The following is a 12,894-nucleotide window of genomic DNA, read 5'->3' as shown; positions in this document are numbered from 1 at the left end:
CATAATTTGTTTGCTTACTTCTCATTTCCTTCTCAAAGTCACTAATAGAGCTGTTACTTAAAGGATCAGGAAACAACACAGAGTGATGCTGAGTGCTTTTCAAAATCTTTCGTCTATGGAAATAGAAAGTGATTTTACTCATATTAATTAATTAACCCTGTGATAACTGAATAACCACTCAAGTTATTATACAGTCCTACAGCCTGGCGTCCATGTAAATGAGTAGAACATAATTTAGTCCAGGTTATCGTATCCCTTGGTAAAAGCTCTCGGTGGGGAACCCTACAGTGAACTTTATTACTCTGAACTGGGAGGAGGTTACCAAGTAAATGTTCTCTGCCACGCCCGACCCTTTGTTGGACAGTGACCTTTCAAAATAGTTTTGTATTCCTGGCATGTTGGACAGCATGAACCATGTTCTGTTTAATTACAACTATATTTAGAACCCTCAGGCTGAAAATGGGAATTATTTGTCAAGTCTTATATTTCCACCACTTTCCAGAACTTCAGTATAAACAAAAGAAAGTAATTATGTTAACCCTCTTTTAAAAAAATGGTTTTGGATGATACACAGATGAAAGAAAATACTACAGAATAACACAGAAAAAGCATAAGAAAAGGCTTGGCAAAGAGATAAAAATCAAACAGCAACGAAAGAAAAACAAGGGATTTCAATATCATCAAGAAAATTGAGATTTGAAGTACATTATTGAGTCCTTAATGGTAAGTAGGTAAGTGATAGATGGATGGACAGATAGATAGATAGATAGATTGATAATCAATGAAGAAGGAGGGGAGTTTCTTACTAAAAGAAAAATGCCAAAAGATATATGTAGAAAGAAGTTGTGGAGCTGGAAAAAGCATCATTTTAAAAGCATCATTAAAAAAGTTTAGGATAAGAATCATCAATCAATGGTAAATCAGGGGGGAAGGTTTGCTAAGGAACTTTTAAAGTGTGCATCTCCAGATTCCTTGTTAGTTACAAGAGGAAAAAAGAGTGATTACACAGTGGAGAAATAGACAACATCTTGATGAGGAAGTAAAAATGAATTAACACCAAAGAGGGACAGATGGACGTCTTGTGCCTTCGGGTGTTCTTTGAGGATGACACAACTTCGTTTGTGTAGTGATCTGGCCAGAAGTTCGTAGCCTGAATCTTAGCCTGAGAAGATATCTGACAAACCTAAGTCAAGGAACATCCAAAATAACTGGCTTGTAGTCTTTAAAATTTCTTCGAAATATTCCACTAAGAAATCAAAACTCCATTTGCATCACCGACTTCACAAATGAGGGCAACCTTATTAGTACATGTGCTGAACTCATGACGCAGCAGAGGACTTAGTGAAGTGAGGATGGTCTCTTCTGACTGTACCTATTTTCTTAGTGAAATAAGAAGCGAGTCTTATGCTGAAAGTGGCTTGAGGAGGTGTTTGCAGTTAGGAGAAAGAAAAAAGTATGAAACAGTAATCTCAGAGAAGGGAGGGGTGGTGAAATGCCCAGTGCATCATTTCCGAACAATGTCAATGTCACCCTTCAGAATATGGCCATGCACTTAAAGTGAGATCAGTCAGCACAACTGTGCATTTTTCTCTCACCACATTAAGCTCCTAGACACAGATCTGGGGTAGCCAAAACGCTGGATTTAATCAGGACTGGAGCTTTGTCAGGCAATGCGGGAGAGAAAGAGATAAGAAAATTGATAGATGCACAGAAATAATTTTAGTGATGGACCATAAATCTAAGCTGAATGAAGAAAGACATGTAGACAGCAAAGAGGTGACATCAGTTTAAATTAATTTGTTTAATGCCAACAGTAAATCAGAAATCCAGATTTGGTCCAAGATGGGATGTGTGTATTCCAGAAAGATGAGAAGTGGTGATCAGATTTACAAAGTGGTACCATTACTGGTTACAACAAGGGTGAAAAAAAGATTTTTAAAGGCAAAAGGCCCAAGGGACTGAGAGGCAAGGTTACATGTGTTACAAACTGATCAAAGAAGACAATTTAGGTGATACAAACCTTAACACTTCATGAATTGGATGGTCGTCCCGGGAAGCGCAGCAAAATGGGTAGAAGGCAGGGAGCTCTTATAGGGTGAAGAATAAAGAACGAAGAAGAGAAAAATAGAAACTATCTGATTGGTTGGGGCCACACAGTCAATCTTGTTTGTGGTGAGAAGGAACCAGGACATGAAGTATAGAGCTCAGGGTTGGCTTGGCGTTTGGGGATTAGCTGATGGGATACACCGAGTCTCTGATCAAGCAAAGCTTTACGAGGACATGAAAGTATCTAAGTTTTGGTTTGCGGATGTGGCAGCCGAGCTGGAGCGGCTTCATATTGGGGCTAGAAATTTTCTTCAACAAGTGGATGTTGAAATCACAGAGAACGACAACAGAAGTCGTGATGCAAAGGAAGGTAATGGGCCTGATGCCAAACCTTCAATCAGTGAAAGTTTAGCGTAGAGAGGACCACAGATACTGATAACAAGGGGGCGTAGGAAGAAGTATAATCTCATTTAATCTCACCAGATCGTTTTTAAAGAGGGAACTTAGTTGTTTAAAAATGGGTATGAGAATCACAGGGAACACCCAGAGCATCTCCTGGCCCCACAGGATGGAGGATGTGGGAGAAAGAATAGATCTGATTTAACAGTGCTGCAGAGGAAGCTGCCCTCTCACGAAAATCAGATTTTAACCACAATAGAGAGGTAAAGCGAAGGTTCCCTTTCGCTCCCTGAGATAACTACCTCATGCATTCGTCTCTCTTCTCAAAAGGCAAAAAAGAAAAAAGAAAGAAAAAAAAACTCCTCAGCGTTTCTCTCAGCAGATGATGGAGATGTCACTTCTCTGAGAAAACAGACACAATCAAAAGAGAACTTCCTTGTATTCGGCACTGGAGTCATGTGTAGAGGGTTGACAGGAGGGTGAGGACAGAGAAAGGGCTTTTCTTTCTTTTTTTTTTTTTTAATGGCTTAGTGGTATTTTTTTTTCTTTCTTAACTTTAGTACAGTCAATTACAACGTGTCAATTTCTGGTGTACAGAACAATACCCCAGTCATGCATATACACACATATATTTGTTCTCATATTTTAGAGAGGGCTTTTCTGATGACAGACTGGATGTTGTACTGAGCACAGGTGGGGAAAGTTTGGAAAGTTAATTAGGTCAGATATGTAAAGGCTTCCAGAGTGAAAGATCTACAATGAAGGTGACCTCGTCCTGCTCGGGGTGACAGCGGGATGGAAACGTGCCTGGACGTGTCTGATAGTATCTGAGAGGAAGGTTCTAACCACGTCAGCGCTTCCGGAGTTGCGTCTTGGGCGATTGTAGGGGGGTGTGGGGGGCGGGCCTGCGTCTGCGGGTGGGGGGCGTTGGGGGGAGGGCGCAGGGGGGCGGGACGGGTCTTGCCAAGAGCCCTCTGGGCCTCTGCTCTGAGTGGGGGCAGGCGAACAGTGAGTGGTGGGGTTTGGGGAGGGGTCAGGAGAAGGTCTGCTCCTAGTAATAATATTAGAAGTTGTCTTTTAAAGTAAGTCATGAGTGATAGAAGTGTCAGCAAATGCGGAGGGGTGTTAAAAGATAAACTGAGGCATATTTGTTAATGTTTAAGAGTTTATTTGAGCAAAAATAGGGTAACACCTAACCTAAAGTGGTTAGGAGCGCCCTGCCTTATAGAGAGAACGCATGGAAGCAACAAAAGGAAATTATTTGATTTGCTTTAGCTTACATTAGCCTAGTTGGCTGTTTGTGATTGGCTGTCCTGAGTGTTTTGGTTTTGTAACTTTGAGGTACTCGCAGCTTAGATTTTGGCTTGCTTACATAGACACCACCTCTCCATAAGAGTCAGTCAGTACCGTCTAACAACTTCCCTGTGTGATTAATTTAACCAGTGGTAATCATACTACCATATATAACTATCAAATCAACACACTGAACACCTTGAACTTACACAGTGTTATATGTCGACTATGTCTCAATTGAAAAAAGTAAATTTAAAAAAATACAGGTTAAAAAAGAAAAAGTCATGAGATTTCACTTGTCCTACCAGGCAGTAAAACTATTTACAATCAATAATAATTAAAATCAGGTATTTGTGGTTAAAAAAAAAAAAAAAAAAAAAAGATATGCCTTGGTCATTGGAACAGAACAAGTAGATTAAAATTTTACACAATTTAAAGGAGAGATGACAAAACAATGTGAAAAGTGAGAATTAAGAGGCCACATTTTGATAATTTGGCTTAACCAAAATTTAAAACTTCAAAAAAAAAAAAAAGCTTCGAAGCAAATTACACCAAATAAAATAACAGATGTAAGGACACCCCAAATATATAAATTTACATGGAAAAGCTCAGAAAAAGACAGGTTATGCATCAGATGCCTGAAAAAGAAGATACATTTTTAACCTTGGAAACCATACAGAAGAGATCAAAAAGATGAAGAATCATGTGTTTTGTGAGAGACAGTTTTAAACTTCACTATGTCAGTAAGGCAAAAATAACAACTAACCATCTTGACAAAGAGCTATTTTTAGAAGGATATACAGAAAAGGTGTATAACTTCATACACTTGTTTATATCTTGTTATCTTAATGCTAATTAAGATCCCAATTTGTAAATTATCAGCCCAAAACAAACCAAAAACAAACAAACAAACAAACAAACACACACACAGTATGAATTACAAATAATAAACAAGATGGAGGACAATGTCAAACCTCACCACTATCAAAGAAATGTAAAATAAGGAGCTATTGTAATAGTGGCTTTTTTTAACTATTAAATTACCAAAACATTAAATGGTAGCCAGTTAGAAGATTTCTAGAATTCTATTCTAAAAAATGAATTTGAAGTAATAGAAAGTCTCTGTGTGGAAGGATGTTTGTCACTCCATTATTTATAATGATAAAAAAATTGTTAATCTAAAAATAAGTGAATCATCAGTGGTGTAAAATGCAGCTGTTAACAAGAAAGTTCATGAAGAAGATGAATCAGAATGAAAAACACTAAGTTACAATACAAAGTGAAAAGGCATAGACCATTTTACATGCCTACAAGGATATCAGTACACAAATGACTAGAAGGGAGTAGGTAAAGATATTGTTTGTTAAACTGTGGTGATGAAATTATGGATGATTTTCCTCAGTTTCCACATTTTATAAAATACTGTTGTACAAGTTTGGTAACACAGTGCACCTTACCTTTACATTTGCTTTAGAGATGTTGACCTTGTTGCAGAAAAAATGTGTTACAGCTCAGTTGTGACAGCAACCTGGATCTGGGCGAGAGACCAAGCAGCACTCTGAGAGTTGGAGAATTCAGGTTTATTACGCAAGCCAGCCCAGAGGAGTTAACACCCCAAGTTTTGGACCCTGTCTGTAGGTTTACACAGGCTTTTATAGGCTGCCAGTTTACAATTTGCAACATAATATGCAAATAAGGTATAACAAAAGTTAACTAATTAGGAACAAGCTTTGTAGAAATGGACCAATCAGGAGGGAGAGAAATAACCAATCAAGAGTGAGGGAAATGGGCCAATCAGAAGTGAGAGAAATAACCAATCAAGAGTGAGATCCATACAAATGAAGTACTACAAATGGACCAATCAGAAGTTAGGGAAATGAGCCAATCAGGAGTGAAGGAAATAACCAATCAGGATTGAGGGAAATAACCAGTCAGGAGTGAGCTCAGGAAACCAATAGAATTTTAGGGGTAAGTAAGCCATTTCAGAGGCAAAAAATGAGACAAAGCCTCTGGGCCAGGGAACCGGATGGTGTTGGCAGGAGAGTAGTGGCCCTGCCTGAGGGTCCTGCCGGTCTTTTTATGCGGTTTCCCACCTCAACCTGAGTAGGTAAAAAATACTTTCTTCTATGAATTTCATAGCATCCCTCAATGTTGTAATAGTCCAGACAATCATATTGACATTAGTGATAAATGGCATATTTCCCCTCTGTAAATCAGAGAAGTGGAATTACTGGTTATGAAAGAATTTCAAAGGGACGTATCTCCAGCTGCATCCATACATCTTTAAAAGATGATTTGACCTTTAAGGATGGACAAAACTGCCCGAGTTAATCAGCAATTCTAAAATTGATACCTTGAAAAGTTTACTTCCTACTGAAACCTGTTTACCTGTAGGAAAAGGTAGCACATTCCACAGGTATACAAGTATTATTTCAGAATGCCTTCCAGTAGCTGGTACTGTAAAAGATGTGCCATGTTTATTTCATGGTGCATGGTCCTCAAAATACTGCTCTTCAGCATTATATTATCACTTTATCAGAATTCAAAGGCCATATGAATGAAAGAACACTGTTTCATATCTTAGATTTTCACGTTCAACATGCAGCTGTATAAACCATAGGGAATCTCACTGAAATGTCCTCCAGCCATTTTTATATGCAGATGGCAAAATATAAAGGCTTTGTTACTGAAGCATAAAGACACACCGCAGCTTCATGACAGAGAACGAGGCAGAGTCAATCTGTAGAGTCATCTGGTGTGTGCTCCTCAAGTGGGAGGCAGGAAAAAGCTTCAACATAAAAACAACTTAGAGCCACATGCTTATAAGTAACAGTTCAGTGGGTCTCCAGCTGTAACTTCCTGTTTTATGTGGAGGCTGCCTTTCTTGGCTTGGATGAAGTTTGTTATAAATCTCTTTGTCTCAGTCTTCCTAGATATAATGAAGCAAAGGAGTGGGTGTAATGCAGAGGGAGTGTATATTTAGACTCCACAGGAGTTATTTTGTTTTCTTATGGGAAAGAAAGCTTGGAATGGCCCAGCCTCTCAGGGTCTAAAGCAGCCGTGGAGAACTGCATACATCATTGCTGCTTTCTCTCCAGGGCTGTGTCCTCAGCTGTGAATCCTGGAGTTGCTCAGCCCACAAAAGACTTGCAAAGCCTTTGCTCACTACAGCATCCCTCGAGGACATCCCACCCAGTTCTGTGTCTCCATCTTCCTCTTGTCTCAGGGACTCAATTCTGCTTTCTCAAATCCCTGAGTATAGGCAGATCAGTAAATGGTTCAACCGATCAAGCTCCTGGTAAAGAGAACCAAGTTAAAGGGACCCAGAAGAAACATAGTTTGTGTTTGCATACAAGGCAAAGCCCTGTGTTTATACAGGCGTGCTGATCAGAACACTACCATCACCTTTTTGGTAAGGGCGCAATTTAGAAGACATTTTAGAGATATGTTTGTTGAAATGTTGCTTGTTCTTTGCTGCAATTCTTAATTTAGAAGATTGGCCATTTAGATTTTATTGTAACTGATATTGTTAGCAGTTGAAGAGTTTTCATCAGGGAAGTAAACATGTTTATTTTTAATAACATATTTTAAGCAATAATAATGGGATTGAGTTTCCATATGTGCAAAATTAACTTTTTAGATAAAATGTGTAAAGAAAACATTTTAAAGAAAATGTTTCTAGTGGACAGAAGCTTTCAATAGATGTCTATGTCAAGCCACAGACAAATACAAGTTTTAAATTAACTAAAACCTTTAATGTAAAAATAAAACTGAACAAAATGTAAATTAAAATAAATAAGTAAAAGCTTGGCCATTTATCTGTGTTATTATGACACTAGTCTTGTGGTTTAGGCTACATTTCACAGTAAGCCATTCAGACATGTCAACTTCCGACTAGAATTTTTGCCGGTAGACATAACCGGTGTCCCAGGTTCTTGTCCTGGCCCAGAAAGAATTCAGAGACAAGACGCAGAGTAGAGTAAGAGAGTAAAATGAGGATTTATTAAGGGATAAGATAGCACACTCTCAAGAGGAAAGCAGACAGGCTCAGGTGAGCAGCTGCCCCGAGTTTCTTTGGCAAGTTGGTTACATAGGGTGTAAAAATGAATGGGCGGAATATTCATTGGGGAGGGAAGGGTTTGGGGTCATATTCCCTGATTTTCATCCCAACTCCACCTTCCCAAGGGAGGAGGGATTTTTGTCCTTATTTAGTCTGGATTGGAAGTGTCATGGCATTGGATGGGTACTTCTGATCTGCAAGGCTAATTTTATTGAAATAAGGGCATAATAAGCAAAAGGTTACATTTGGACAGTGGAGATTCCTTCCTTTTCTCACCTTTCTTCGTTGGCCTCTAGGCTGCTTATCACCCCGAGAGGTGTGACCACTTATCAGCCCAGAGGTTCCTGCTTTTCTTTCTCTGCTCAGGAACCCCTGGTGCTTGCATGATGTATGGTTTCCTGCATTTGGTCTGTGTCTCTCCTTTCTGTCCAATTCCTGCCATTTGGCCTGCATCCCTCTTTCTCTGCTCATATCTAGCTGTCCGCCTGCTCTAACAGAATCATGATCTGCTGATAATTCATCTACTCTTAGCATGCACGAGGTCCTGGGCTCAATCCCCAGTACCCCATTCAATAAACAGATAAATAAACCTAATTACTGTCCCTACCAAAAAAAAAAAAATTAAAAAAGGAGTAACTCTCTTCCAACCCTGGAGACTGGGTGAAGATGACTACAAAATAGACATCCATACATAATTGTAATAAAATGCATTAAATGTGATTGTAAAACATACTGACATGTATTACAATAAAAAAGTAAAGAAATTTTTTTCAGTTAAGATTTAGAAAACTAAATTCTCCATCCTCATTTGGAAGCCTGTTTGTCCTCCCCCCCCCCCCTTTTTTTTTTTCCTTATTTCTGTAATGGCTCCACCACCCAGGTTATGGGAGCCCAGTACCAGGTGCCCAATACCACGACATCTTCTTACTTCTGTGAAGGAAAAGCTGGGCTGGTCTAACAAGAAAACTCACAGTCTAGGAATGTGAAAGAGAGGCTGGGCTGGGCTAACAAGATAACTCACAAGTCTAAGTATTGGAATACTGATCTGAGTTCTGCTAGACTAACTTGTAAATCTAAGTTAATTAGTGTTGGTTTGCTGTTTATGTTTTTTTGCTAGCCAGCTGGATTTTCAAAGATACATATCTGGCTTTGGAATGTTGGTTTGCTGCCTCCCCGCCTCCACTTTTGTGATGATAATGCTGCTAAAGCTGTTCCATGCTTATTGGCCTAATACCCCAAGCTTGTACTTTACCCTGTAAAACCTCATGCGCACGTCCTGGAGGTGCTCAGAGCTTTGGAGCAGAAGCCCCTCTGAGCCCGCCGGCGTAATACATCTGAGTACTCCAACCCTCCGAGTGGTGCTTGTTTCTTGACTGGCCTGTCGTTTCTGTAACACTTCCTACCCCTTTCTCCATCTACCCAGTCATCACCAAGCACTCAGCTGCTCAAGGGCTCCTGTAAGCCCCACCCCCAGATTCCTTGAATCCCGTATAAGCCCTCACATGGGCTACTACATTGTCTGACTTTCTCTTTGTCCCCCTCAGTCCATGCTGCTGAGAGAGTCGCCTTCCTAAAGCATAGTCCCTAGCCTGTTCAAAACCTCTCACAGCTGCACACCACACACTCCTTACGTGACAGTCAAAGCCCACCGTGCTTACAGCCGATCTTATCCCCCGTGTCTGTGCCTCCCACTCCCCACCCCTATATTGTACAGCATGAGGGAGAGAGCCAATATTTCATAATAACTGTAAGTAGAGCATAGCCTTTAAAAATTGTATTAAAATAATTCAGTCAACTTTTTAAAAGCCCACCTTGATGGTGATACAATCAGATTCCTCAACAGCTTTTCCCATTTCTCTCCTCCATGTGCTTTTTAAATGATTATTTCATTTCCATTTTTTGAAATTTGGAGGGGGAAGTCATTAGGTTTACTGATTTGGTTTTTGAATGGAGGTACTGGGGACTGAACCCAGGACCTCGTGCATGCTGTGCACACTCTACCACTGAGCTATGCCCCTCCCCTTCCTCCATGTACTTTTTGCTTTGAACAAAAGCCTCTCTTGCTTCAGTGCTTTTGCTCAAACTTGAATTTATCCTTTTAGCCCCTTCTCTGTTCCCCGTCACCATCATCTTCCCAAGAAACTTGCACTAAGCCACCAATTCTAAATACTTTGGCCAATATCACCATTTATTATAGCACTTGGCCTTTCATACATAGGTATCCTCAGCCTGATAAAACTATGATTATTGGAGGCAAAAATGCTGTCCTCCCCCAAATTACCCAGCCCAATGGCTTACATGTAGTAGACGCCCAATTACTGCTGAATGCCTGATGCCTTTTTCCTTTTCTTTTCCAGTAGCACCGCCCCCCTACAGTTACGACCATGAGATGGAATACTCTGCAGACCTGCCTCCTCCATACTCCCCCAGCCCAGCACAGCGTTCTCCACCCCCTCCTTATCCTGGAAACTCAAGGAAGTAATCCTTCTCCCAGAACAGAGTATGTGCCAATCAGAGCTCTTGCCCGGAATAAAATGCCTCTACTCAGAAGCAGACAGGAAAGAACTGCCCTAAAGAATACTCTTTGGGGTCAGAAAATATGTCGAGTGGATTGCCCAGGCTAACAGATACAGGTTTCTGCCCCACTCAGCGCTGATCTCATCGGGAGTATTATGCTTGGTTCAGTGGGACCACATCTGAAAAGATCTACTTGATCAACATAAGCTCACTCAGAAGAGAGTAATGGATACACAAGACATTTGAAATTCATGTTTCTTAAAGAACCGGTGAAGAAAATGGCAATAGTGCTCCTAAAAAGAGAGAGAGAGAAGATTTCTGTAAGAGCAGAGCCTGGACTATTTAAGGAAACAACTCCATTTTGTGCAGCTTTAAAAGCCAGAACTAGAAGTATTCAGTCTTTTTTTTTTTTTTTGTCTTCAACAAATGCAGATCAAGTGCCTGAGAGCCTACTGTGTGCCTTATACTGCTGGAAGCACTGGCTCGAACTCACAGGAAGGGAACTTTGGTTTCAGCATCAGAACGGACAGTTGGAGCTTTCTTCTTGACGAGAGTGTGTTGTGAAGCTCCCCGTCACCAAGACTTCAAACCTGATTTCAAATCAATCTGGTAGAAACACGCTCTAGAAGGGATGGCGAAATCAAATGGTAGATGGGTTCACTGGGCCCCAAAAATTCTGCTCCTGTTTTAGGTAGATGTGGGGTGAATTTCTATGTCACCAAGAATGAAAGCAACAGGAATGGTTGAATCTTCTCTATTTAAATTGAGACTTAAAATCAAGGGGACGTCACAGTTGCTTGAAGCCAAGAACTCTTCAGTGCTAATCACTTAAAACTCATCCAACTTTAGTCTGTTATGATACAGGTTATTCCAACTGTGAAAAAAAAAGATTTGTAGCAAGTTCCACAAGCAACAAGTGCTTTATTCCAGATAAAAATACGAGAACCCAGATATTCCCTTGGGAATTTACATCAAGGGGTAAAAATCTCAGAACTTGACCAGGAAGATATACGAAGAGGGGAAAAAATGAAGTTTGGATTCTGCTCTGTGAAACTCCATTCATACATAGTTTAGACAAATTTCCATTTCTCTTATAATATTTTAATAATCTATTCTCTTGAAAAAGTTATATGGTTAGTGGAAAAGTAAGATATTGACATCAAACGGTTGCCTTTTGCCAAAATCCAAATTTTATAAAGTGCCTACCTCTAGGTGTAGAAATTTTTAATAAATAATTCTAATATGCCATACTTTGCTGCAAGTGACCTTAACATTTCTATTTTTATGTGGGGTCCTTTCATGTATTTTAAAGTGTACATTGAGAAAATATTGGGGATAGATGGTCAAATGTGCGTGTCATTTTGCAATTAGACTTAAAATGTTTAATCTAACATCATCATCATCATTCAGTGAAATCTCAAAATAATGCTAAGAATTTTGCTGAAAAAAACGATTAAAAGAAATGTCTTAAGGAAAAAAAATTATAGCTCTGTCCCTGTAGTTAGGAAACTCAGTAGTTAATGTAAGTAGCATCTTTTACTTTCAGATACGTTGACTGAAATACGGTCTAACTGCCAGTGAGATCTGAAAGCTCGATTTGTTTAGAATGACTTGTTTGATTGTTAGGCACTGATGATTTTCTTGCTTATAAAGACAGAGAGCATTCGGGCATTCCAGTTTATCCTAGTAACTGAGATTTTAGCACAGTTTTAGCAGCACATATGCTTTAATTTATCTCTCTTCTGCAAGTGTGATCAGACCCAATTACACCGCAGCTACACAACTCAAAGTGCCAGGGCTTCTGTGACATTCAGAAGGATGCTTCCCAGTGTGCCATATATTCCTTAAGAAAAATGGAGAGGCAAAGTCCAGCAGAAATTGAATTCTCATCATCTTCGCTGTCAAAAAATGTTTATTGCGTACCTCCTGTGTTCTGCAAACATTACCCACACAGGAGCTATTACAATCCACACCATCTCTCTTCTTTGAGTTGTTTTATGGCGTCCCTTAAGGCACATCACAAACCCACAGGCCTACAATAGATGAGTATGTTTACTGTTTGTATTTAGAGTCATGATAGCATAAATGTGCACAGTATCGGGACAGACTTTTGGAGTTCACTGATTATTTTCATAGATGATACATCTTGGGGGAAAACAGTACATGGTGTGAAAGCTTTAAATTACACTTATTTAAAAACTAATGTATTTGCTGTGGCCAAAGTGTTTACAATAAGCAATAAAATGAAATAACCCATTTTAACAAGAGTTATAGTTTACACTGTCTTGCGTCTGTTTTGTTCGCCCCTCCATTTCTGCCAACTTAGCCTCATGCTTCTGTACAGGACACACAGGACTGGAGTCGACTAAACTTTATTTTGAATCCTGTCTCCTCTCTATGATTTGAGGCAGGCTTCTTCATCTCTCGAAAATTCAACTTTCTGCTCTGGAAAATGTAAATAATAGAATCGACTTCATCAGGTTTTGTGAAAATTGGATGACTGCACACAACACTCTATGTGTTGTGCCTGGCACATAGAAAATGTTCTATAAATGTTAGCCAAAAATAAGTTGACAAAA

The 12,894-nt window shown here is 39.6% G+C and overlaps 1 protein-coding gene across 1 annotated transcript in view; it reads left to right on the top strand.

The window, feature by feature from the left end:
* Nucleotides 1-12,582, top strand: part of CYYR1 (cysteine and tyrosine rich 1) — a 98,737-nt gene extending 86,155 nt beyond the window's left edge. Inside the window, 1 exon segment of the mRNA XM_031458327.2 lies at nucleotides 10,156-12,582. Coding sequence (XP_031314187.1) covers nucleotides 10,156-10,280 — 125 coding nt within the window. The 3' untranslated portion in view covers nucleotides 10,281-12,582.
* Nucleotides 12,583-12,894: the final 312 nt, after the last annotated feature.

This window comes from Camelus dromedarius, chromosome 2 (assembly GCF_036321535.1).
Source record: "Camelus dromedarius isolate mCamDro1 chromosome 2, mCamDro1.pat, whole genome shotgun sequence".
NCBI classification, from domain to species: Eukaryota; Metazoa; Chordata; class Mammalia; order Artiodactyla; family Camelidae; genus Camelus; species Camelus dromedarius.
The sequence above is the reverse complement of the archived record's forward strand: the minus strand, read 5'-3'. Positions and strand labels throughout refer to the sequence as shown.